The following is a 24393-nucleotide window of genomic DNA, read 5'->3' as shown; positions in this document are numbered from 1 at the left end:
CCCAAGGCAGGCCCCACCTCAGCAAACCAATACAGGTCTTGGGGGTGGCTGAAACAGCAGCAATGGTGTTAGGAGTTCCCAACCACAGGTGGTAAGGTTGTCCGAAAACTTACAGTAATATTACAGGGGTGCTTTTCCGATTCTGAGTACAAGATTGCTATGTGGCCAAATCTAAAAGGAGATACAAAAGCTCCCTGAAGAAAATAATTCTTTTATAATTAGAATTGGGCAAATGGAAGCTAATCACTCCATGAGACATCAAGAAACAATCAAGCAAGAAGAAAATAGAAGAAAATGTGAAATGTCTCGTTGGAAAAACAACTGACTTGGAAATAGATCTGGGAGAGATGATCTAAGAATTGTTGGATTACCTGAAAACCATGATAAAAAAAAAGAGAAAGAGAGCTTAGATATCATCTTTCAAGAAATTATCAAGGAAAAACTGTCCTAATATTTTAGAACCAGAGAGTAAAATAGAAATTAGATTAATCCACTGATATCCTCCTGAAAAAAAGATCCCAAAAATGAAATTTTCCAGGAATATCATATCCAAATTCCTGAACAGCCAGTCAAGGAGAAAATAGTGCAAAGAGCCAAAAAAAGAAATAGTTCCAATATCATGGAGAGGAAGGAAGGAAAGAAGGGAGGGAGGGAGGGAAGGAAGGGAGGAGGGAAGGAAGGGAGGAAGGAAGGAAGGAAGGAAGGAAGGAAGGAAGGAAGGAAGGAAGGAAGGAAGGAAGGAAGGAAGGAAGAAAGGAAGGAAGGAAGAAAAGGACCTATGTGTGTAAAAATATTTATAGCAGCTTTTTTTGTGGTGGTAAAGAAGTGGAAAATAAAGTGATATCTATCAATTAGGGAATGGCTGAGTAAGTTGTAATGTATGGTAATGGAAAACTATTGTGCTGTAAGAAGTGACACTCAGAGAGAGCTCAGGAAAAACCTGTTAAGACTTACAAGAACTGATGCAGGAGAACATTGTACACAGTAACAGCAATATTGTACAATGAATTGTGAATAACTTAGCTATTCTCACTAATACAATGATTCAAGCCAAACACAAAGAATTCATGATAAAAAAATGCTAGCTTCTTCCAGAGAAAGAACTGATGGAGTCTGAATCCAGATCAAGCATATTATATTTTACTTTCTTCATTTTTTTGTTTAAGTTTTCTTCCATGAAAAGATTAATATGGAAAAATGTTTTACATGATTGCCCATGTAAAATCTCTATCAGATTGCTTACTGTCTCAGTGAGGAGGGACAGCAGAGAAGGAGAAAGCGTGGGACTCAAAAAAAATTTTATGTTAAAAACTGCTTTTACATATAATAGTGAAAATATCAAAAGTTTAATGCAATTTACTTCTGGATAAAATGCAATTAATTGGATGATGACAGTGAATGCAGCAGGACTGAAACTTGTCTGGTTGAACTTAATTTCCCTATGCTTGAGTTATTGTTATTATTGTTATGAGTAATATTAAGGATATTTAAAAGGCTAGCCAGAAGTCATAAAGGAAAAAGAAAGGATGTATTGTGCCTCAGGTCCTGAACTGGGGACAATGAATTTCTTTGTATTTCCTGCTTTGCCAATTACCACCTGTGTGACCCAGGAAGCATCATTTAACTCCTCTGAGTCTCAATTTCCTTCTCAGTAAAATGAGAGAGTTGGAATAGATGGCTTCTAAGTCCTTTCCAATTCTAAATGGCCAATCCTTTGGACTATGGCCCTAATTATCCATTTCTCTACCCCTTAATCACTCTCAATAAAACTACTGATGATACTTCACTTGACAAGTTGGGTACAAACAAGCCAGGCTAAAAAAATTCAAGGGAATGAAGACTTCTGGTTATCTGAATTTTCTGGGCAGCTTAAAATGTACAAAACATCCTTTGGGGTTCAACTTTTATAGTTGACATCTCTCTATGGTACCTGAGTCTTCTTTCTTTCCTCAGGGAATTCTAATGACCATCATAGAGTCTCTATTTCCTGATTGAAGCCCTCAAGGCTTCAGGACCATTCCTCAGAACATCAGTTCTCACAGTCTAGAACATGGTTCCAAGCCAAGGATTGTTAACCTTTTTTCTGTCCCGGATCCCTTTGGCAATTTACTGAAGCCTATGGACCCTTTCTCAGAATAAAGTTTTTTAAACACATGAAATAAAATAAAATTTCAAAGAAGAACCAAGTATATGAAAACATAATTATCGAAATGTTAAAAAAAAACAAGCTCATGGGCCTCCTTGAAAGAGTCATGGACCCCTTAGGGCGGGGAGGAATCTGTGACTTCCAGGATAAGAACCCCTGCTCTGAAGAGTTTAAACATTAAGGTGGTAATCTTTATGTAAGAACATCACCTTATCATTCTGCACACATTAAACAGTTGAAAATATGTGAAGTAAATTTTCTAAGGCTGAGACTAAAGATGCCCAAAAGGTTATACTGAATCTTCAGTTTTGTGCAAATTAGCATTTTTAACTCTATGTTTTTCCTGCCTTCTAGTGCAATAGGAAAGATTAAGGATAAGATAAAATTCTTTCTCAGGCTCTGCTATTGTTGTTTACATCTTCTCCAACAGGACTCTCAGTCCTGCCTGTACAGTGCAGGGTATTTGTTTTATTTAGGATCAGATTAAGTGGTCAGAATATACCAGGTAGGGTAATAAGGATCTTGGAGGTCTGCAGGAGCTGAATGGTGTTCTTTGGCTTAGATGTTCTAAGAGACATTACCAGATAGTCCTTCAGAGTTCATGAAGAATTGGGAAAATCACTAGGTGGAGAAGATCAGAGACATTTCTGGAAACTTTTTGGGTTTGGGATAAAACAAGTTAGACCCTGAACTCCACCAGTAGATGTTCAAGGAATTTCATCTTTACCATGGATCATCCTGAGTGTGGGTTCCCCTATTTTTTCAGGAGAAAAGGGGTACCCAAGGAGCCTGGAGAAGATTGGACCAGGAGAAAGCAAAGGTAAATGATGGGTGATATCTTTGCCTGCCCGTCCCTAGTCCTAACTTTCATGGCATAGATCCTAAGCATTAGGGGTCTCCTTTCAGAGCCAGTAACTCCTGTGGGAAGGAATGAGGAATATGGTGATATTGATATCAAGATGATAACATATTGATATCTTGATAGTATCAAAAGGGTGATGAAACAAGCATCAGAGGAACCCTTAAAAAGCTACACAGAGGACGAGGTTGTATCCCATGAATTTAATGGTGACACTCACTCCACTACCTTTGATGTTGGTGTTGGTATTGCCCTCAATGATAATTTCATCAAGCTCATTTCAGGGTACAACAATGAGTATGGTTATAGCAACCATAGAGTAGACATCATGGTCTACACAGCCTGTAAAGTAGAAAGCCATGGATCTTCATCTCCAGCCAAAAAAGGAGTTCCATCACTGGGGAGTCTACATGCCCGAGTCCCATTCATATCCTTGCCCAAAGCACCCCTGTAGTAGGGGGAAGAAGCATAGAGTCCTATATATTGTACCTTCAATAAAGTCACCATATTCAGTGCAAAAAAAAATAGAAGCCAAAAGGAAACATTTAAATATTTTTTTTTAAACTTGGTATATGAGGGAGTCACAGGGAGAAGCAAACAGGTATATGAGGGAGTCCAGAGAGAAAAAAGAAAAATGTTTGCAGGTCAGAGAGGGGAAAGATGTTCTCTAGCCTTCATAGGACTGGNCATATATATATACATGTGTATATATATATATATATATATATATATATATATATATATATAGAGAGAGAGAGAGAGAGAGAGAGAGAGAGAGAGAGAGAGATGGCAGGGCAGCAACAGCAGTACTGTTTGTATGTCTAAACAAAAGCTCATATGGGAAATTCTGGATTTATATGGACCAGGTTTGGTCTTAGGCGGGTTTTTAACTGAGTATCTATTTGGCTTTGCCTTTCCTCCGAGGACACAGTTAGTCTGATGTTTAGGTCTCTATGAAAAAAGAAAGAACTGTCAGCTCTCAAGCCAACATTCAGGCTAACAAAGCATTTAATATACTACAGGATTTATTAATCTAACAAAGAGTCATCCCTGAGACAACAAACAAAATAACTCTCCTTTCTCTAGAAAGTTTTTACTTCTTCTTGAGCCTATACAATTTCCCAGACTTATATTTCTCTAAAGTTAAAAGACACATTTCTCCTCCCCCCCAGAGGAAAGCACTTCAGATTACTAGTCAAGTAGCTCTCCTCCTGTGGAAGGGGGTGCAGAGGGAAGGTGACACATGAGGATGTTTATGTCCTATTTAGGGAAATATCAAGGCTAGAAACAAATCCTGATCTGTAGAAGTAATGGGGACCCAGGACAATATCTGGACACACTCACTACATGTTTCTGGAGCAATTGAAAAGGTGTGTGCATTTATGTTGGAGTGGATGGTAGCATCTAAAAGGTCGGATGACAAGAATAGAGTTGAATGTTGGACACAAACCCTGATATTACTTTGATATCTGGGAGTAACCTGCTATTTTTCCTCCCTATTTCACCTCTTCCCTAGCAGAGGATTTGGGAATTCTACTATGTCAGAGAGGTGAATGTGGACCCAGGACTTTTCATTCTAAATATTCATGATTCCACACAGACTTCCAGCCTGGATCATCCCTTCTGTCTGGGAATAATGGATAAGGAAATTTTCATGGAAGAAAACATAAAACAAAAAAATGAAGAAAGACATAGGGGACCATCTAGGTAGATTAAAGGCCTTCAGAGATGTCCTGATTTTGATAGAGCATTTGGACCTTTACTACCTTGACTCTGATGTATAATTTTACTAATACACTCCACAGGCTGATGACCAATTATCTTCTTATCCTCCCTATTATGTCTGAAGTTCCTTGCAGAAAAAGATTATTATTATACTCTGCTCACCCAATATGGCAGCTGGCATTATTCTGCCTCTCATCATTTCCAGAATGAATTTCTAGGGGAACAGTCTTATGACTGCCATGTCTCTCACTTAAACTTCACCAGTTGCTATATTTCAGTCCTAATGATGTGGTGGTTAAGTTTCATGTTTTGGTCCGACACAATTCGAGTGAGGATATACAGAATCTAATGATATCTGAAGTTGGCTGGTCATAATAAGTAGAGATCATGAGGAGAAAGCATAAATCTAATTCCCCATGCTTATCTCTTTCAAAAAATTGTATCCTTTTCCTTACTGTCTTCCATCAGAGATATGGCTCTACAGAACCTTCATCTTTAATGGATCAAGGGCACATAACATCCCATTTTATTCACCTGAAAAGGAGCAAAGGACAATTCCCATTCTGGGTCTTCAATTAATAAAACTAATTTTGCAAAACCAAATCACTGACAAATCTCACTAGCCAGTATTCTAGGGATTCATTTAATTTGTATTGCAACCACCAGCACTCCTTTGTATTAAAAATCTATAGACCATCTTACTCCCCAATTCTGGAAGTCACTCTCAAGGAAGCAATACTATAAGAGCTAATATTAGGGTGCAGCAAAGGGGTTGTTGTTGAGGTATTTTAACTACCTACTCTAATTCTCATTTTTGATGATCTTTCATCTTATTATCCTCTTTAGCAGTCTCAAATTCTGCACAGCTCAAGGCATTCTTCAAAGTCTATATCAGGCAACATGCTTTCCACTTGTTGACCATTAATCCCTGTCTCCATTAACATTGACCTCTTCAAATTAATGACCAAACAAGACATAGAGAACAGTATAAGAGTAAAGGTGTGTATATATATATATATACATACATACATATATATATGAGGTAAAATGGATAATTTTGATTTCATTAAATTGAAAAGGGGTTGTACAAACAGGACCAATGCAACCAAAATCAGAAGGGAAACAAAAACCTGGGGAAAAAATTTTATAGTATGTGTCTCTGACAAAGGCCTCATTTCTCAAATATATAGAGAACTGTGGCAAATTTATAAGAATCCAAAGCATTCCTCAACTAATAAGTGATAGAGGATAGGAACAGGCAGTTCTCAGATGAAGAAATTAAAACTACCTATAGTCGTATGAAAAATTGCTCCAAATCATTATTTTTTTAATCTCTTTCCTTTCATCTTAGAATCAATACTGTATATTGGTTCCAAGGCAGAAAAGCAGCAAAGGCTAGGCAACGAGAGTTAAGTTACTTGCTGAGGGTCACACAGCTAGGAAGCTTCTGAGACCATATCTGAACCCAGGACTTCCCTTCTCTAGGCCTGGTTATACACTAAGCCACCTAGCTGCCCTCTCCAATCACTCTTGATTAAAGAAATGCAAATGAAAAAAACTTTTGAGATACCACCTCACATAAGTCAAATTGGCTACAATGACCAAAAAGGAAAATGATAAATATTGGAAGAGGAAGAGGGAAAATAGGGCACTAATACATTGTTGGTGGAACTGTGAACTGATAATAACTAGTCTAAAGAACAATCTGGAACCATCCCCAAAGGGCATTCTGATGTCAGGTTGCTTATAGTCTGAGCAATGAGCTGAGGAGAGAATTCAGGATTCAAAGTTTTGAAAAAATGTTTAAAATTGTTTTAACAATGAAATTAAGGGGAAAAATAAGTATTACAAAAAAAATTTTTACGTAAAAAAAAACCTTGATCTCTTCATCTGAATAATCAACAAATTTGTTAAATGGTCCTCTGCTTTGAAGATAGCTTTTTAAAGATTAAAAACTCATTTACCTCTTCCTCTAGCTGCCTAATACAGAAGGAAATTTTACTTTTATCCTCCTTTTATTAACAATCCAACTTTTCCTATTATGTTATAAGAGCTAGTAATATGGGAATTTACTTTGGTAGATCAGGGAGAGATGTATTGAGGGATTTATTTTTCAGGTTTGTTTTTTGTGTATTTTTGCTCTTTGGGGAGTGAAGGAATAGAGGGAGCAGATACTACAATACTTATTACTTGAAAAAATGAAAGGGATAAACTCTTTTAATTAATAAGAGTCAGGGGATGTTTTTGACATAGACTTCTTCAAAAATGTCTTATACAAATCCCATAGGTTAATAGGCACTTTCACTTTATTTAATGAAGAGAGTTCTCTACATATTTTGATCAATGCTTTTGCCACTGGGAAATAAAATTATCTAAGGCTCCCATTTTTCCATAACACTCTTCCCCAACTTAAAAAAGGTGCATTTAACCATAATGCCCAGCCTGCATAAAATAAAATGTTCCTTCCACCACAGCTAGTCAGTGTCTCTAACATAAACTATAAACTCTTCTATTTGACTTTCAAAGCCCTTAACATCCTCATCTCAAACTACCTTTCCAACCTCATCATATATATTCCCATGCCCAAATTCTATGATCCAGCCAAAGTGGCCTTCTTACAATTCCTCACAAATAACATTCCCCAGATCTCCAAGCACAATATTCCCTCCATACAACTTCCTATCTCCTTGCCTTTTCCCTGGCCATCTGTCATTCCAGAAATACACTCCCTTTCCATCTCTGCCTTGGTGAAGCTCTTACTTCCTTCAAGAGAGGCAGTTCAAACACTACCTATTGTACGAAAGTTTTCCTGAATCTTGCAGTTGCTGTTGTTTCCCTTCCCAAATGGCCTTGATTTATTCTGCATATACATGCATATATGCCTATATATGCCAGGTTTTTATATAATATATATGAGAGGGAGTTTCTTCCCCCTCCCCATTGATGCAGTCACAGTAGGCCCAGAATATAATCACAAGCTATTAAAGTAACTGTAATATGTGTCTTTGTGCTGACTCTTTACAAATCATGAATATTTCTCTGATTGAGACAAAAAGAAAACAACTGGAATAGCTGAGAAAACAAATTGGCTATATGGGGTTGAAGGGGGTGGATTTGCAAATTGCTAAATTCTGAAGTACTCAAGACAGTCAAGACTTATTGTGGTTGTGGAGTGAGAAGGGAGGAAGGGGTTTCTCTCTCTTCACCCCACATTCATCATGACATCTGACAACAAACCATCCAGTAATTAAAGAATGGGAAAGAATGAAAACGAGGGCCATCTATCTATGGAAGAAACTCCTACAAGAAAAGGAGAATGGAATTTCTTTATCCTCCCCAGCTATATCAACCATACCAATTTGAAGGAAAAGTCCTTGACTAATAAGAGATATTGCATCCATTGGGAAACAGAGATATACTAAACATATTGGCTGAGAGCTAGAAAACAGGAGAGGGGATTCAGAAAGAAAAAGGAAGGCTTTCTCTTCTCAACTTCCCAGACGTCTAACTCCTTTATCTCACTGGATCTGAAAGTCCACTCACTTTAACAAAAGCCAATTCCCATCACCCTTGACATTCAAGTTGTACAAGTACTAGTCCAAGGGCTGATAACTTTGAAGGGTTTTTTATCCAAATGACCCCTGGAGCTAGATAGGCAGGGTAGGAACAGCAATTGGCAAGTGGGCAGAACTAATAAATTAGGGAGGAGTTCATCCTCATGCTCTGAAACTATTAGAACTCCTGTCATAGAAAAGAGCACTGGATACTCAAGAGGACCCATAGACATGAGGGTGTCAGCTCATCAGACCCTGGTAGGACTCTTCTGGGTCTTCATTTCTCTGTGCCAAGCTGAAAACTCATGCCCAGGTAAGCAAGGATAATTATTTATGTTATGTTATGTTATGCTATGCTATGCTATGTTGTTATGTTATGTTGTGCTGTTATATTATAATTACAGTTATTTAACTCCCAAAGACAATTCTTCTTCAGGAAGAGCCATAGGGAATGGCCAACAAGTCTTTGTCACCTCTTCATGTGGCAGTGGCAGTTAGATTTCCCCCATGTCCCAGGGATCTCCCTTGGCTTCCCAGCCCTGAGAGCCCAGGGGCAAGTGCTGCCATTAAGGATATTAGTGGGTCTGAAGAATCCCATGGGGGTTTAGCTGGTAGCTTCTAAGGCCAGGTAAGAATTCTCAATCCCCAAAAACCCAGACTCTGTGGATAGAAATATCCTGTCCTCTTCCTCAATTATTTTATGAAAGGACCACCCCACCTCCTTTATAAATTGATTCTGAATAGGACCTTTTTAATAATAGGTTTCCTTTGTATATATGATATGATAATCTCTCACGTACACAACTTTTTATTTTATAAAGGAAGCTCACTTGTACATACATTTATGTGTATCACTGAATGATAAGCAATTTGATCCAAGAGGATCTTGCTTACACTCATTTGTCAACTCTAATATTTGCTTATCTGATCTGTTTCCTAGTATTAAGACTATGAATATAGAAGTCTTTAATAAGTATTTGCTAAGTGGAAAGGTACCAATAAGTAAATTTTCTAAAGTTTGCAGTTTCAATGAAATTCAATCAATGTTTTCCCTTCCTCTCAATTTTGACTCAGATAATTATTGTTCCAAGTTTTTTTAATTTAAATAAAATAATAACTTTTTATAGTAGCATTATTTCCCTGAATCAAATAGTTACACAGTTTCCCTGCTAGAGACACATATGTAATGTGATGGCTTGAGGCTAAGAATTACAGTTATTGCAGGCAGGGTCTTCTCTGCAGTCTCTACCACCTGAAGGAGAAGGCAGCAGCTTCTTGGGACTCTCAGCCTGAGCCCAGGCTTTCAATTTATATTTCAGAGGTGAAAGTGACAGGTCTGGAATCTTCGGAGAAGGTGCTTATAATCCAAGGGTGCTCAGGGAGTCCTGGAACCCCAGGGCCCAAAGGAGAAGCAGGAGAAAGAGGTATGTGGTTGCCTTGGAAAAGCCTTTACCAGGGAAGAAGAAAAGAAAAAAGAGTGGGGGAGGGGGGGAAGAGAAAGGTTGGGAGGAAAGGGAGGGAATAGAAAGAAAAAGAAAAAGGAAAAAAGGAAGAAATGATAAAGGAGCTTGAGAGATCATTCTCAATGTCCCTCTTCTTCCCCCTACCCCATGAGAGCCCAATAAGCTAAATTCTGTAGCACTCTCCTACGTGCATCCACATTCCCATTCCTAGCCTGGGGCTCAAACTAGGCTAAGAGTAAGCAGCCTTGGTCTTCATCCTTGGACCCAGAAAAGCTAAGGCTACCCCCTTTCATACATTACCCAAGAGACTGTCAGAAGCCTCATCTCTATCCTAAAAGGACCTAAGCTTTCAACCTTGTGCTTGCAGGACAGAAGGGTCCTCCAGGGATCCCAGGCAAAGCTGGCCCAATGGGAAGCAAAGGTAAGAATGGATAACGCTTCAGCATCTTTGATATACTGCTAATGACAGAGGCTCCCCAGTACCTAGTATTAATAGTAACAGTACTATTTCAATTCAAAACCCATTTTCTAAGTGCCTTATTTGTGTAAGACACTGAACTATTTGCTGAAAAAGTGCGTTGGAATGTGAAGGGGTGGCCAATTTGTGTGTGTGTGTGTGTGTGTGTGTGTGTGTGTGTGTGTGTACATACACACACACTGAAAAAGGAAAATTTGATAGAGTCAAGGGGAAATTTTATTTTGCTCTTCACCCAGAGTGAGCTGTTACCTGCTTTTTCTGGATCTAGAAAGGGAGAATTTTTTAAAGGAAGTACAGATATGGCAACTTGTTTTACATTTTTTCAAATCTTCATTCTTGAAAAAGTAGGGAACTGATTTGTTTCCCAGAAGCTAAAATTTCTAACCTCAGATTGTTTGAGGAGTTGTATGAGAGTGTGACACCTACTGGTACAATGAGACATTGCTACTTAGCTCTGCATTAAATGATAGAGCTGTAAAAGAATTTGAAGATCAGCTGTAAAAACTCAGATCACAGAAGGAAAGAAGAGTTCCAGGTACAAAAGAGATTCCAGTCTCAAGAAAGGATAGTATGGAGATTTTTAAAACTCAAGAGTTTTTCCTAGAGCTCATAACGACTCTCATGATCTTCAGCAGAAATATCAAACATACAGCCTACAACACACTCTAGTATAACCCAAACCAGATTAAAATGCAATTGGGAAATACTTAGCCCAATAAATAAAAATACAGTAAAATATGTAATATTACATATTAAAACTAGTTCAATATGTGATCCACAAAGAGCCTTATATACAGATTAGTCGCTCCTGTTCCTTGAGTTTATCACCACTGACCCACATTATACTAACCATTATGTCATGGTGCCAACCACCATCTTAGCCTCTCTCCAAGAGTTTCCAATTCAGTCTCTGGAGATTTTTTTTCTCTGCAAATGAATCTCCAACTTTATAAATGAAAGTTAAAGAGAAAATGATCCAACCATGTCATCTTTCTACTCAATAAACTCCAGTGCCTCCTTAGCACTCCTAGGATCAAATAAAAACTACTCAGTTTGGCATTCAAAGCCCATAATAACCTAGATACCCTTCCAGTCTTCTTACACCTTACATCCTACAGCATACACACACACACACACACACACACACACACACACAAAATGTGTTTTTTTTGATCCAATGACACTGACCTTTTTCCATAAACAAGATATTGTGCCTTTTTACTGAGCATTTTCGACTAACTGTCCCTCATGCCTGGAATGTACTCCCTCCTCTGCCTTCTGGCTTCCTTCAAGTCCCAAATAAAATGTCGTCTTCTAAAAGAAGCCTTTCTAAGCTCCTTTTAATTCTAGTACCTACTCTCTTTTAATTCTTTCCTATTTATTCTCTATATAGCTTATTTGTATAAGGTTGTTTGCATGTTGTCTTTTCTCATTTGATTGTGAGCTTCTTGAGAATAAGAACTATTTTTTTGCCTTCCTATGTATACCTAGCAATAAGCACAATGCCTGGCACATAGTGGGTACTTAATAAATGCTGATTAACTGACATTGTTTCAAAGCTGGATACCCTCAGTGAAAGATCTCATTCTAATTTAGGGTGATTAACCAATACGTTTCATTATCTCATCTCTACAGGATAATCCATAACCACACATAACCCTAGTCTCTACATTTGCCCAATAATTGCAAAGAATTCTGGGGTTTGAGGTTCTCCAGGTTTTAACTCTAAAGTTCTCCCATTAATCACAAGCAAGTAAGCAGCTGAGAAACAAATGTACTGAGGTTGTCTTTGCCTTAGATAAGTGCTTTGTCTCTTCTGCTTGATTTCTTGATGTTTTTCTTCTTTTTTTTTTTAAACCCTTAACTTCTGTGTATTGGTTCATAGGTGGAAGAGTGGTAAGGGTGGGCAATGGGGGTCAAGTGACTTGCCCAGGGTCACACAGCTGGTAAGTGGCTGTCAATCCACTGAGCTACCCAGCTGCCCCTTTGATTTCTTGATGTTTTTCATATTTGAAGTCTCACACTCCTTTTCAATCAGCAATGCAAGTGTCTAATGGGGGAATGCCCTCACATAAATGGATAGAAAAAAAAGCACAAAATGTCCTTACATATTCCCAGTATCCTAGGCAATGTACAATTAACTGATATACTTGCCCAAGGTCTCCCAGTGAAGTGAGCCAGAGCCAGGTTTGGGTCTCAAACTCTTAATGTCAGTGGGATCTAGACCAAGGCTACTTTCTGGGCCTAGTTTCAATTTGAGAACTCAGACCCAGCTCCAAGTTATCTTTCTACATCTCTCTTTTATATAAAGTACTGTTCTACCTTTTATGCAGCCTCTGGGAATAAGTCTACAGTTGTAGCCAATACCTGACTGACCAAAATGCCAAGGGCAAAAGAGGAAGGAGCCCATTCTCCTAGCTTAATGCCAATTTAACGATCCCTGGATTGTTAGATACGATTATACTTCATCCCCTATCTCCAATTACATAACTGGACAGACTCCAGGAAGTGCGTAGTTGAAAACTCTTACTGGTCATAATCAGTATCATAATCATAATCCCCGGAACAGCAAGTAGGGAAGGACCTCTCTGGAGCAGCCAAGAACTAAAATTGATTTCTTTCTTTCAGGAAACAAAGGAGATCCAGGAATACCATCTTCCCTTGGTAAGAATTTTCCCAAAATTTCCCATGACAAGTTTAGAAAGCTGTGTGTAAGGAGAAGAAAACACTTAGATTGAGAAGGTCCTTTCTCTGTAGGTCCCAAGATACAGGGCTCTCCTGCCTACGTGCTGCAATTCTGCCTTTGTGGCATACGAGCTAGGTGGCACGGTTAATAGTACACTAAGATTGGAATTAAGAAGATCTAAGTGCCAATCCAGTCTCAGACACTTCCTGTCTGTGTGACCCTGAGAAAGTCACTTATCCTCTGTGTGCCTCAGTTTCCATAACTGTAAAATGAGGCTAATAACAGCATCTACCCTCCAAGGGTGTTGTGAGGATCAGATGAGACAATATTTGCAGGGTGCTTAGCACAGTGCCTGGCATGTAGTAGATGCTATATAAATGTTTATTTTCTTCCTTTCCCTCCCCAACACTCCTTACCCCTGGCCAGCTATTCCCTAGTACTTTTAAAGTTCTTGAAAGAAAAGGAGAGAATAACAAAAATGGAAGACCAAAGGCAACATAATTAAGTTGCCCCTCTAATGAGGGGCTCTTTAAGATAATAGGATCATAGGTTTAGAGATTGGGCCCATGTGTCCAGGAAGTATACTATTCTCTTTGGAAGAATGACCTTATTAAAAGAGGGTAAAGGGGAGAAGGGCAGCTAGGTAGCACAGTGGATAGAAGAGTCAGGAGGACCTGGGTTCAAATTTGACCTTAGATGCTTCCTAGCTTTGTAACCTTAATCCCAATTGCCTAGCCCTTGCTCTTCTGACTTAGAACTGATATTGGTGATGATGGTAGTGATGGTGGTAGTGAGGTGTGTGTGGAGGGGGGGAGGGGTAAAAAAGGAAATGTCTAGGGGCAGCTGGGTAGCTCAGTGGATTGAGAGCCAGGCCTAGAGAAGGGAGGTCCTAGCTTCAAATCCAGCCTCAGACACTCTGTGTGTGATTCTGGGCAAGTCACTTGGCCCCCATTGCCCACCCTTACCACTCTTCCACCTAGGAGCCAATACACAGAAGTTAAGGGGGAAAAAAAGGAAATGTCAGGGGGTGATGCAGAGTTCAGACAGAATGAAATGTTTGAAAGAATTAGCTTTTTATTGGGGTCAGGTCAGAGTTTTCTGCTGAGAATCTCTGGACAGCATTGGTCTCTGCTTGATTTGAGAGGTAGAGGAAGGATGGAGGAGTAGAGAACTACCAAGAGAGATGAGGCCAAGAGGAAGAAACAATAGTCTCCTCTATTTCTTACAGCAGATATATATACTCAGAGTAAAATCAAAGGAGCTAACATAGACTCTGTGCCTCATGTATCTCACATCCTGCTTCTAATGCCCCATAGCTCATTGTTTGGTCTTCTAAACTTTGCTCCATTTTTCCTTTTTATCTCCAGGGGCAAAAGATCTGGACAGCATCTTGTGTCACAATGGTAAGCATAGCCTTGGGTGGCAGGAAAAATAGCTGAGAGGTATCACCAACTTAAGAATTAGAGAACCTAAACACAAAGCCCAAATGTGACACTGCCAAATCATTTAACTTCTATGGTTGTTTCTCCATCTGTGGAACAAAGAAGTCGGACTAGGTAGCCCTTTTTCTTCCTTTCTAGGTCAAAATCTACAATCCTATGGAAATGGACCCACCAAGGATGAGGCTGCAGCTCTCAGGGCAATACTCAGGAGAGAAAGGCACTCTGTGATAGCTGGATCCAGAAAGGGGCTACCAGGGTTCCATCAGCCTATAGAACACCTAAGGGAGAGAGGATAAGTGAAATGACTTTCACCTTCACTTTGTAGGCTCAGGTTTATAAAACCAAAATTCCAGAACTGATTATTTTGTCTTGGACACTATGTCTGAATAAGGTAGCTGCCACTAAGGGAACAATTTGGTTTTGGTCAGGATTTGGGCTTGTGATTTTATTGATATAATGAATTCCTAGATGAGGAAATTCCTCTCCTAATGCAGATTACCACTTTCTCTTTGATTTATAATCTTAGAGTTTATTAGAGAACTAAGACATTTGGCTGGTATCAGAGCCAAGATGTATGAGGCAGAACCTAGGTCTGCCAAACCCATGCTAGATCTCTATGCATTTTGCCATATGGCTGCTCTTCAAGTTAAAACAAAACAAAATAAAACAAAAACCCATAGGCCTGGCCCTGAAGATACTTATACTCTAGTAAAAACATCACAACAAGCATATCAATAAGTATGATATGAGGTTAAACCCTAATAAGGACAAAAGAAAGATGAAAACAGATTTGTATAAAAAAAAAACTTGAAGAATTCAGAGATTACATTCATTTAGAGAGCAAAAACAGACAAAGGAGATGGAGATAAGGGAAAGTTTCATAAAGGAGGTGCCTGGATCTTAATAGAGAAAGATTGCAACAAAGATTTAAAGGGAGTGTGCTCCAGGCATGAGAAAGTCTCTCTAAATGCACAGAAGGAGGAGTGGACAGGAGGAGAACAGGGTACAGCTAGTGGGTCGGTTTGGCTAGAGAAATAAAGATAGGCTTGAGCCATATTGTAGAAGGACTTTCATACCAGACTAAGGAATTTTTTTTCTATGATCATGAAGGGGTCCCTGAAGGCTTTTGAACATGGGAGTGATAGACCTCGCATTAAGAAGGTGGATTTTGCAGCTGCATGAAGGATGGATTAGAAAGGGGAAGAAGGCCAGTTAGGAGGCTGTTTCAGTAGGTTAGGAATAATGAGGGGCTCAACTAGGATGGTACCTGTATGATTGAAGAAGAGACAAGTTTGGGGCTTTTTAAATTTTATTTTTATTATCATGCAAAACACACTTCCATATTGGTGATTGTTATAAGAGTACACTCATACATAACCAAAATCCCAAAATAAAACCATAAATATACTGATGTAAAAGATAGTATGCTTTTTTTAAATACCCTTATATCTTCTGCCTTAGAACCAATATATATTGGTTATAACCAATATATATTGGTTCTAAGGCAGAAGAGTGGTAAGGGTTAGACAATGGAGGTTAAGTGACTTGCCCAAAGTCATACAAGCTAGGGCCCGATTTGAACCCAGGACCTCCCTTCTCTAGGCCTGGCTTTCAATCCACTGAGCTATCCAGTTGCCCCCAATATGCTTTGATCCACATCCATCTGACTCCAATAGTTCTTTCTCTGGAGATGGAAAATATTCCCCATCATGTCTTTCAGGATTGTCCCAGATCATTGCATTACTAGAAGAGATTAATTTTAGAGGTGTTGAGGAGAAAAAATTGACAACACTTGGCAATTGATTGTAGGCAGAGAAGTGAGGGAGTTCAAAATGATGGTCCTGTCAACCAAAATAGAAGTCTTAAAAGAGTTGAAAAGCTCCCCAGCTTTCAGAGGGAAGATAGTGAGTTCCGATAGGAACATATTTTGGAACTGCCAGTGGAAGTCAGTCATTTGGAGATATAAGACTGGGAGGCCTTTTAAGTAAGATTAAGGCTGATAATATAAATTTGGGAGTCAACTGCATAGAGGTGATCACTGAAGCCATGAGAATTGACCAGACAGTAGGGAGAGAGTAGAGAGCAAAAATAAAGTGAGTCTAGGCATTTTCATCCTTAGCCAAATTTACCTCCTTCATCATTTGGCATTTCCCTCTGCCCAGGAGCCAAGACATGCAAGGAGCTACTAGACCAGGGGAAGATCCTGAGTGGCTGGTACACCATCTATACCTATGACTGCACTCCCATGACTGTGTTGTGTGACATGGACACTGATGGTGGAGGATGGACTGTGAGTCACCCCCTCCAGTAGCAGGATGAAGCAGGCCCAATCTCTTCCCTACTCTATACCTGTTTCTCCATCTTTTAAAAATGAGAGTTGAATTAGATATTCTCTAAGGTTCTTTCTAGCTCTGACATTCTACAGTTCTGTGGAGGAAGGTAACACACCATAGTTAATCACACTTTATGAGAAGCCTACTCAGGGCATCTTTTCTCATCACTAATCTTCCTGACTAGGAAGAATCTAGAACCCAGAGATATCCAGAAACCTTCACTGATTCTGTCATCCAATGGGGTAAAATTCAAATAGAAACAGGGGACACTAAATTGCATATCAACAGCCACATATTGACTTTTAAAAATTACATGTTAACATTATCTATAATTTATTGTATTTTTATTTATTTTGTTAAATATTTCCCAGTTATAGCTTAATCTGTTTTGGGTCACATTAGGGATTGTTATGGATCACATATGGCTATAGACACCACATCTCACACCTCTGCAGTAATCCATTTTCCTTTCCTTCTAATGAGGTATCTCTGAAGTATTTCTGGATCTCTAGGAATTTCAGTGTCTAGCACCAGTTCTCTTTGGAAAGCTCTCCTTCGCACCTTACCTGACTTCCTTAGCACTAGAATTTTGCCTCCTCTGTCTTCAGTTGAGGTAGAGAGGTGTTGGTCAATAAGTGTTTTATAATAACCATAATGGGTTTGAAAGCAGTTACTATGTCTTGCCCTTAGTCTTCTCTTCTTGGGAAAACCAGTCTGAAACTAAAACAAGAAAAAATTGCCTAGCATTTAATGAGAAAGTATTCAAGATGGAGAGGTCTTCTGACTATGTTGGCTGACTATATGAGCCTATTAACCAGAGGACCCTGGGAAGATTTCATTCTTCCAAAAATAATCACAGAATCACAGAATCAGAAAGGATCTCAGATTTCATTTACTCCAGCCAATTTCTCTGAAGAGAAATTCCTTCAACCATTTCCCAGACAAGTAGACATCCAATATTTGCCTGAAGTCCTGCAATGAGGGGAAGGAAACTCTTTGTCTCCCAAGGCAACCCATTAAACCATGGGACTCTTTTTGTTAGATATTATAGGCCACAAGTGTCAACAACCAGCAAAGCAGGCTAAGTTGCCCAGGCACTAGGAGAGGAGAAAATTCTACCCCCATCCTTTCTGTGTAAGCCTAACTTTCTCCCAGTTCTCTCCTCTCTCAAGGGAGAGGGGACTTCTTTTTAAATCCAGCCCTCCAAGAAGGGTGACCATCACCTAGAAAGGGAAAGAACTCTTACCCATGCTTCACTCCTGACAGCCTGCCACCTTCACAGACTCCTAATGTATTTATAGGATTATCTAAGTCCTGAATTTGTGTGTCAGACTTGCATGGTCTAGTGGTATTCTCCCCCATTTTTGCCCTAATAGTTCTAAGTCTCCAAACCAACAGTTGCCCACCCAAAATTCTGTCTCCTTGAAGTCAAGAGCACTTCCTCTGTTATTTTCTCCCTATTTGTAAGTCTTCAAGAACGTGTACACCAAACTTGGCATTTCTGCTGGCCAACGGGGTTTTACAGTCGGTAAATAAGACCTGGGGCAGCTGGGTGGTTCAGTGGATTGAGAGCCAGGCCTAGAGACTGGAGGTCCTAGGTTCAAGTTTGGCCTCGGACACTTCCAGCTGTGTGACCTTGGGCAAATCACTTGACCCCTACTACCCATCCTTACCACTCCTGGGCCAAGGATGGTCCCTAGCCCGGATGAAAAAGGAGGAGGGTTGGGCGTGGGGCTAGCAACCCCACCCTGTAAAACTACTTCTGCTAAAGAAACTGCAACCTTAAGTAAGGGCAGCTGGGCTAGCTCAGTGGATTGAGAGCCAGGCCTAGAGACGAAAGGTCCTAGGTTCAAATCCGGCCTCAGACACTTCCCAGCTGGGTGACCCTGAGTGGGTGACCCTGAGTGACAGTGTGACCCATTGCCTACTGGTTGTGGCCCTATGCTCCTAGAATGGAGTCCCAGGATAATAAGACCTACACGGAAAGCCATAAATGTATAACATTTCTTGCCATGGTCCCATAGGTCTTGTTCTTTTTTGCTGATTTTCACCACCTCCGAGTTCTGGATCCCCTGAGCTGCCTTTCTGGATTCTGATGCATCACCAAATAGGGTCACTCCTAGATTTTTTTATTGGCTTTCTCAAAACTTAAATTTTTCACCATACTACTTGTTACCATCTCAATTCTTGGTGTCTTTCTTCTGACTTAGCTGTCTCTTGAGTCTTTTCGCCTTCCTATTTCAGAGTCAAGTTATCCCTTTCCCAAGTTCCTCTGCCCCAAAGGCAGGCCACATTTGACTAAGGCAAAATCTCCATTTCTGTGACTTCTACCTATTATGCTCTGGGATGATATACAGCAGGCCTAATGCTTCATCCATATGACAGTCCTTCAGGAACTTGAAAACAGATACTGCATCTCTACAAAGTCTTCTCTTTTCCAGATTAACTATATCCACATCTGTTCCCTCCTCTTTTTCCACCACAGGTTTTTCAGAGACGCGTTGATGGGTCTGTGGATTTCTTCCGGGACTGGGCTGCATACAAGAAAGGCTTTGGCAGTCAGTTAGGGGAATTCTGGATGGGGAATGACAACCTCCACTATCTGACAACTCAGAGTAAAAAACGTATTGTCTCAACTATAAGCCCCTGGGTCTAGACAAAGGGTCCTTTTCCACAGATATAGAGCATACATAAGAGTAGAGTGGTCCCTGCATGGTATGATGTGAAGAACACTAGAAAATGTCCCCATGCCCAAAAGCACCTTCCTACCTATTTGCCATAGAGACTTGAATACTATCACTAAAGAATCATTCCTTTAGTTCAGAAGAATCCCTTATCAATTCAGTTCAGTTCAATCAATTCAATCCAACAAACATTTTATTAAGTATCTACTATATACCAGATGTTGTTTCTATGAGTTTTCCCCATCACACAGATGTTCTATAAATTTAGAAATTTAGACTCTACAAATAGTAATGGAACTATTCATTCACCTGCTAAATGTGAGTACAGAACCAATGAGTTCTCATATTTGTAAAAACACATTAGTTACTGAGAATATGCTAGTCAAGGAACTAAAATATCTTAACATTGACCATCTTAATGTAAGTGAAACTAGGATACAGGGTAAACAGTTTAGGGAAAGGCACAGACTATGTTCATGGGACAAATCTAGAAACAATATAGGTTCAACTCTGCCCCTGAGGGCCAGAGAAGAGGTGCAAGTAGCCTTGTCAGTGGGAAGTTAATAAAGAAGAAATGTAACAAATGAAAGCAGTCAGGCTGAACCTTCAAGCCCCAAAGATAGTGCAAGTCTGAAGACTAGAAGGAGGAGTTCACTAACAGAACACAATTTCACACCCTTTCTAAACAGGAAACAATGAACTCCGAATCGACCTCCAAGACTTTGACTTAAATCACTCCTTTGCCAAGTACACATCATTTCAGGTCCAAGGAGAGAAAGAGAACTATACGCTAATCTTGGGAAATTTCATGGATGGGAATGCAGGTGAGTCATTTTCTGTCTGTGACAGGCTCTAAAGAAGGGATGAATTTTCACGTATTCCAATATCCCCACAAAAACCTATCCTTTAAGAAAAGCATTACTTTTCTACAACCCTGATCTGGCTGCCATTTCTATTTCCTTGACCAGTGCTTCCTGCCTCCCTACAATCTCTGACTTGGGCACAACTTCCCTCACAATCACAAGGATGCAAACCCCTTAGAGACTCTCCCTAGGTTCTGATACTTGCTCCATCACTGACCTCAGGCAAGTCCTTTGACTTCTCAAGTCTCAGTTCACCACCTACAAAAAGAGGGGATTGTATGAGATCATCTCTAAGGTGCCCCAATGGTATGTGATCCTATGATCTATGAAAATCAGGTGACTACAGAACTTTTTGCGTCTTCTCTGTAGAATGTGATGGCCCCACTGTCCATATGAGGCACTCTATGAGAGAATTATGGGGAAATGGCAACACAAAATTTAAAGTTAGTCCATCCCTAAGTACAGGAACACCTAAGAGAGATGATAATTAGACAATACATATGCTAGAAAGGGTTAGTTAAAGAAAGGTATACCCTAAAAAGTCTTTTTTTTTTTGAAGCAAAAATAATTGACTGGCTTTATTTTATACCCAATCTCCAGCACCCTAAGCATTTATTGAAGACCTTCATGTCAGTATAGTGAGAGATTTCACACTCACCATTTCCTAACAGACCTAAAGTTAAGGAAAACCTTATAGTTGCACTCCAATATTAGAAGGAGTAGGGAGATTAACAGTGGAATAACCAAAGAACCCTAAAAGCAGGTCTGAATCTTCATTCATGGAACTATAGAATCGAACCATAGAGAGATCATCTTGTCTTGTAACTTTACAGAAAAGGACACTGAGACCCAAAGAATTGAAATGACTTGCCCAAGGTCACATGATTTAGAAATGTAAGGAGCCAAGTGTTCTTATGCAGAATAACTACTGATTTTCAGATCCTTAAGAGCAAAGTCCTAAAGGTAGAGCCTTGTGGAAATTCTGAAAGGTTATGGTGTAGGAGAAGATAGGGGATATTATTTGGGGGCAGAGAAAGGCCCTGGATAACATAAAAACTGCTTCCCTTGGAGGCATTTTGTTTGGTTGTGTCCAACTCTTCATAGACCCCATGGGCCATGTTGTCCCTGGGGTTTTCCTGGCAAAGAAACTGGAGTAGTTTATTAATTCCTTCTCCAATGGATTAAGCCAAACAGAAATTAAGTGACTGACAACAAGTGTCTGAAGTCTGATTTAAAGTCAGGCCTAGCTGCCTTCTAGACAAACAGAGGTTAATTGATTTGCCCAAGGTCACACAGCTTGTAAGTGAAGCTAGATTTGAACTCAAGCTCTTCCTGACTCCAGACCCTGCACTCTATCCACTGAACCATCTAGCTGCATATACACCTCAGAGGCATATAATAAGTGCTTATTAAATGCTTACTTGCTTCCCTCTTTTCTGTATAGTAAATCCCAATCTTTCCCCTGGGCTCTAGTCCCACATAATAGACTAAGATATTCCATAAGCACCTCAGATTCAACATATCCAGATTTGAACTTTTCATCTTCCCCAGTAAACCTGCCCCTTCCTCCTAGCTTTCCTATTTCTGTCAAGAGCACAGATTCAAAACCAAATCTTAGAATCTTTCTGCTCTAGCCTCCTCTGGTTCAGTTAGTTTCCAAGTCTTCTCAGTTCTATAAGAGAAAAGAGAACAAGCAAAAAGCACCTCCTATGGGCCCTGCAGTATGCTAAGCACTTTACATGTTATCTCATTTTATCCTCACAACAACTTGTATAAAGTAAGTGCTATAATCAATTTTCATTTTACAGTTGAAACTGAGGTAGACAGAGTTAAATGACTTGTCCAGAGTCATACAACTAGTAAAAATTTGAGGCTGGATCTGTACTGAGGTCTTTCTGACTCTGGTCCCAGAACTAGCTACTGAACTACTTAGCTGCTATAACATCTCTCAGTTCCATCCCCTTCTGTTTACTTACATTTCTCACCCTAGTTCAGGCCCCATTATTCACCTCTGACCTGGGCTATTTTAATAGTTTCTTAAGTGGTTTCCCTGTCTTCAGTCTTTCCCCTAACTCTACCTTCACACAAAAATACTCTTCCTCAGACATAGGTTTGGCCATGTTGTTCCCTGGATAAAAAGCTTTAATGGCTCCCATTGCCTCCAGCATAAAATGTAAAGTCTTTAGTCTGACATTTAAGGTCCTTTACACTCTGCCTCCAACTTCCTTATTTCACATTAGCCTACCATAAACTTTACATAGCAGCCAAACTGGATTACCGGCTGATCCCTGAATTCAGCATATCAACTCTCACTTCTTTATATTAACTCAAGCTTCCCTCTATGCCTGGATTGCACTTGCTCCTCATCTCTGCCTTTTTTATCTTTTTTTTCAAGAATCAGATCTGGTACCTCTTGATATTCGCAACTTCTAGTGCTCTCTCCCCATTTCTGTAACTTGTGATCTATGTGACCTTGGACAAGCCCACAACCACTCTGAGCCTCAGTTTCCTTATCTGAAAATGAGGAGTTTGGACTAGATAGTCTCTGACATCTCTTCTAGATCTAAATCATCCTCATCATCTCATTTTATTTCATTTCTCTGTGTGTGTGTATGCTTGTGTATTTTTGGAAAATCATGGGGGTGGACAGAACTGGACAACTAAGAGTTTTAGTTTTGCCCTAATCTCCTGCAGGGGACTCTCTGAGCTATCACAGAAACAAGCCATTCTCCACCAAGGACAGAGACAATGATGCCTGGAACAACAACTGTGCCCAGACATTCAAGGGTGCTTGGTGGTATGGAGACTGCCATAAATCCAATCTCAATGGACTCTACCTCCAGGGAAATCATTCAAGTTATGCTAATGGCATCAACTGGGTTCAAGGCAAAGGGTACAAATATTCTTACAAAATATCTGAAATGAAATTTAGACCTATCTAGCCCTATCTACTCTGCAGCTACTGAAAGGATTCAGAATCCAGCTATTAAAGGAAAAAACTACAAAGGAATTGTTTTTCTGGTTCCCAGGCAAGAGGGAGCAAAGATATTACTGTTCTTTTGGGAAGGGGAGAATTTAGAAATAATTCTATACAAATTCTGAAATTATAGAAATGGCTTAATAATGCCTTCTGTTCAATTTCTATCCCCACCATCCTCTTAATTCTATTCCCACTACCACTGCCCCAGGGCAGGTTTTCATTATCTTATATCTGTATCATCACAATAACCTCCCAACTGGCTATACTATTCCAGTATTCTCCAATACCCACAAAGCCCCAGCAGAAGCACACCTCTGATCATGTCTAATGTCATTCTCCAGAGGCAGCTGGTAGGGCACTGGCTTTAGCTGCTTAGCGGCTATGTGGCCCTGGACAAGTCATCTCTTTGCTTCAGTTCCCTCAACTGTAATAATCATAATAAACCTAGAGGGCTACTGTGAGGATCAAATGAGATATTTGTAAAAGCACTTAGCCCAATGCCTGGGCACATAGTAGATACTACATAAATACTTATTCCTTTCCCGTTCCTCCCCTCCTACTAAAAAGCCTAAAATGCCTTCACTTTGTCTACCAAATAAAATCTGAACATCATTTTGACTTTAGCTTCATCATCTACTTTCATGTTATATTACTATAGTCTGTATATTTCTTTTCTGCCTAATAGAATTGAATTTTAGCATAAAGGAGCCTCAATAGTCATCTTGCATTAAATATACCACAAAAGGAACCTTTTCATCTTGTTTACAGTACCCCCAAAAAAGTGTTCATACAACTTAAAGACCTCCAGTGATAAGCCTCTTAGGCTCCACTTACCAACTCAGCCCCTGACAATCAGCAATTTATGGCAAGAATATCTGATAAAGATCCCATTTCCAAGATATATAAAAACTGAGGACTAGCAGCCAAGAATATGTGCCTTTCTGAGCCTTCATTCTTCTTCCTCATCTGCCTCCCTGTCTTCTTTCAGTTATAACCTTACCCAAACTTCTCCCCTCCAGGCTCTCAGAATGTAAGTTCCTTCTGCCTCCATAGAGGCAACTGGAAATGGAGTGGATAGTGCTTTGGGCCTGGAATCAACAAGGCTTCAGTTCAAAATCAGCTTCAGACCCTTACCTGTTATATAACCTAGCAAATCATTTAACTTCTGTTTGCCTCAATT

The 24393-nt window shown here is 39.7% G+C and overlaps 1 protein-coding gene across 1 annotated transcript; it reads left to right on the top strand.

Moving 5' to 3' along the window:
• The first annotated feature begins 8515 nt into the window (after positions 1–8515).
• On the top strand, positions 8516–23668 carry LOC123235166 (ficolin-1-like). Its single transcript, XM_044661243.1, has 9 exons — positions 8516–8597; positions 9604–9708; positions 10115–10168; positions 12854–12889; positions 14279–14314; positions 16516–16643; positions 19172–19301; positions 20060–20194; positions 22928–23668. The coding sequence occupies exons 1-9, from the start codon at positions 8516–8518 to the stop codon at positions 23173–23175; spliced, it is 954 nt and encodes a 317-aa protein (XP_044517178.1). The 3' UTR covers positions 23176–23668.
• Positions 23669–24393: the final 725 nt, after the last annotated feature.

This window comes from Gracilinanus agilis, chromosome 2 (assembly GCF_016433145.1).
Source record: "Gracilinanus agilis isolate LMUSP501 chromosome 2, AgileGrace, whole genome shotgun sequence".
In the NCBI taxonomy this organism is placed as follows: Eukaryota; Metazoa; Chordata; class Mammalia; order Didelphimorphia; family Didelphidae; genus Gracilinanus; species Gracilinanus agilis.
Note: the sequence above shows the minus strand (reverse complement) of the source record. Positions and strands in the feature narration are given on the sequence as shown.

Coding starts and splice junctions, on each gene's coding strand:
- LOC123235166 (XM_044661243.1), top strand. CDS start 8,516: ATGAGGGTGTCAGCTCATCAGACCCTGGTAGGACTCTTCTGGGTCTTC. Junction 14,315..16,515: donor CAGCATCTTGTGTCACAATG/GTAAGCATAGCC, acceptor CCCTCTGCCCAG/GAGCCAAGACATGCAAGGAG. Junction 20,195..22,927: donor TTTCATGGATGGGAATGCAG/GTGAGTCATTTT, acceptor AATCTCCTGCAG/GGGACTCTCTGAGCTATCAC.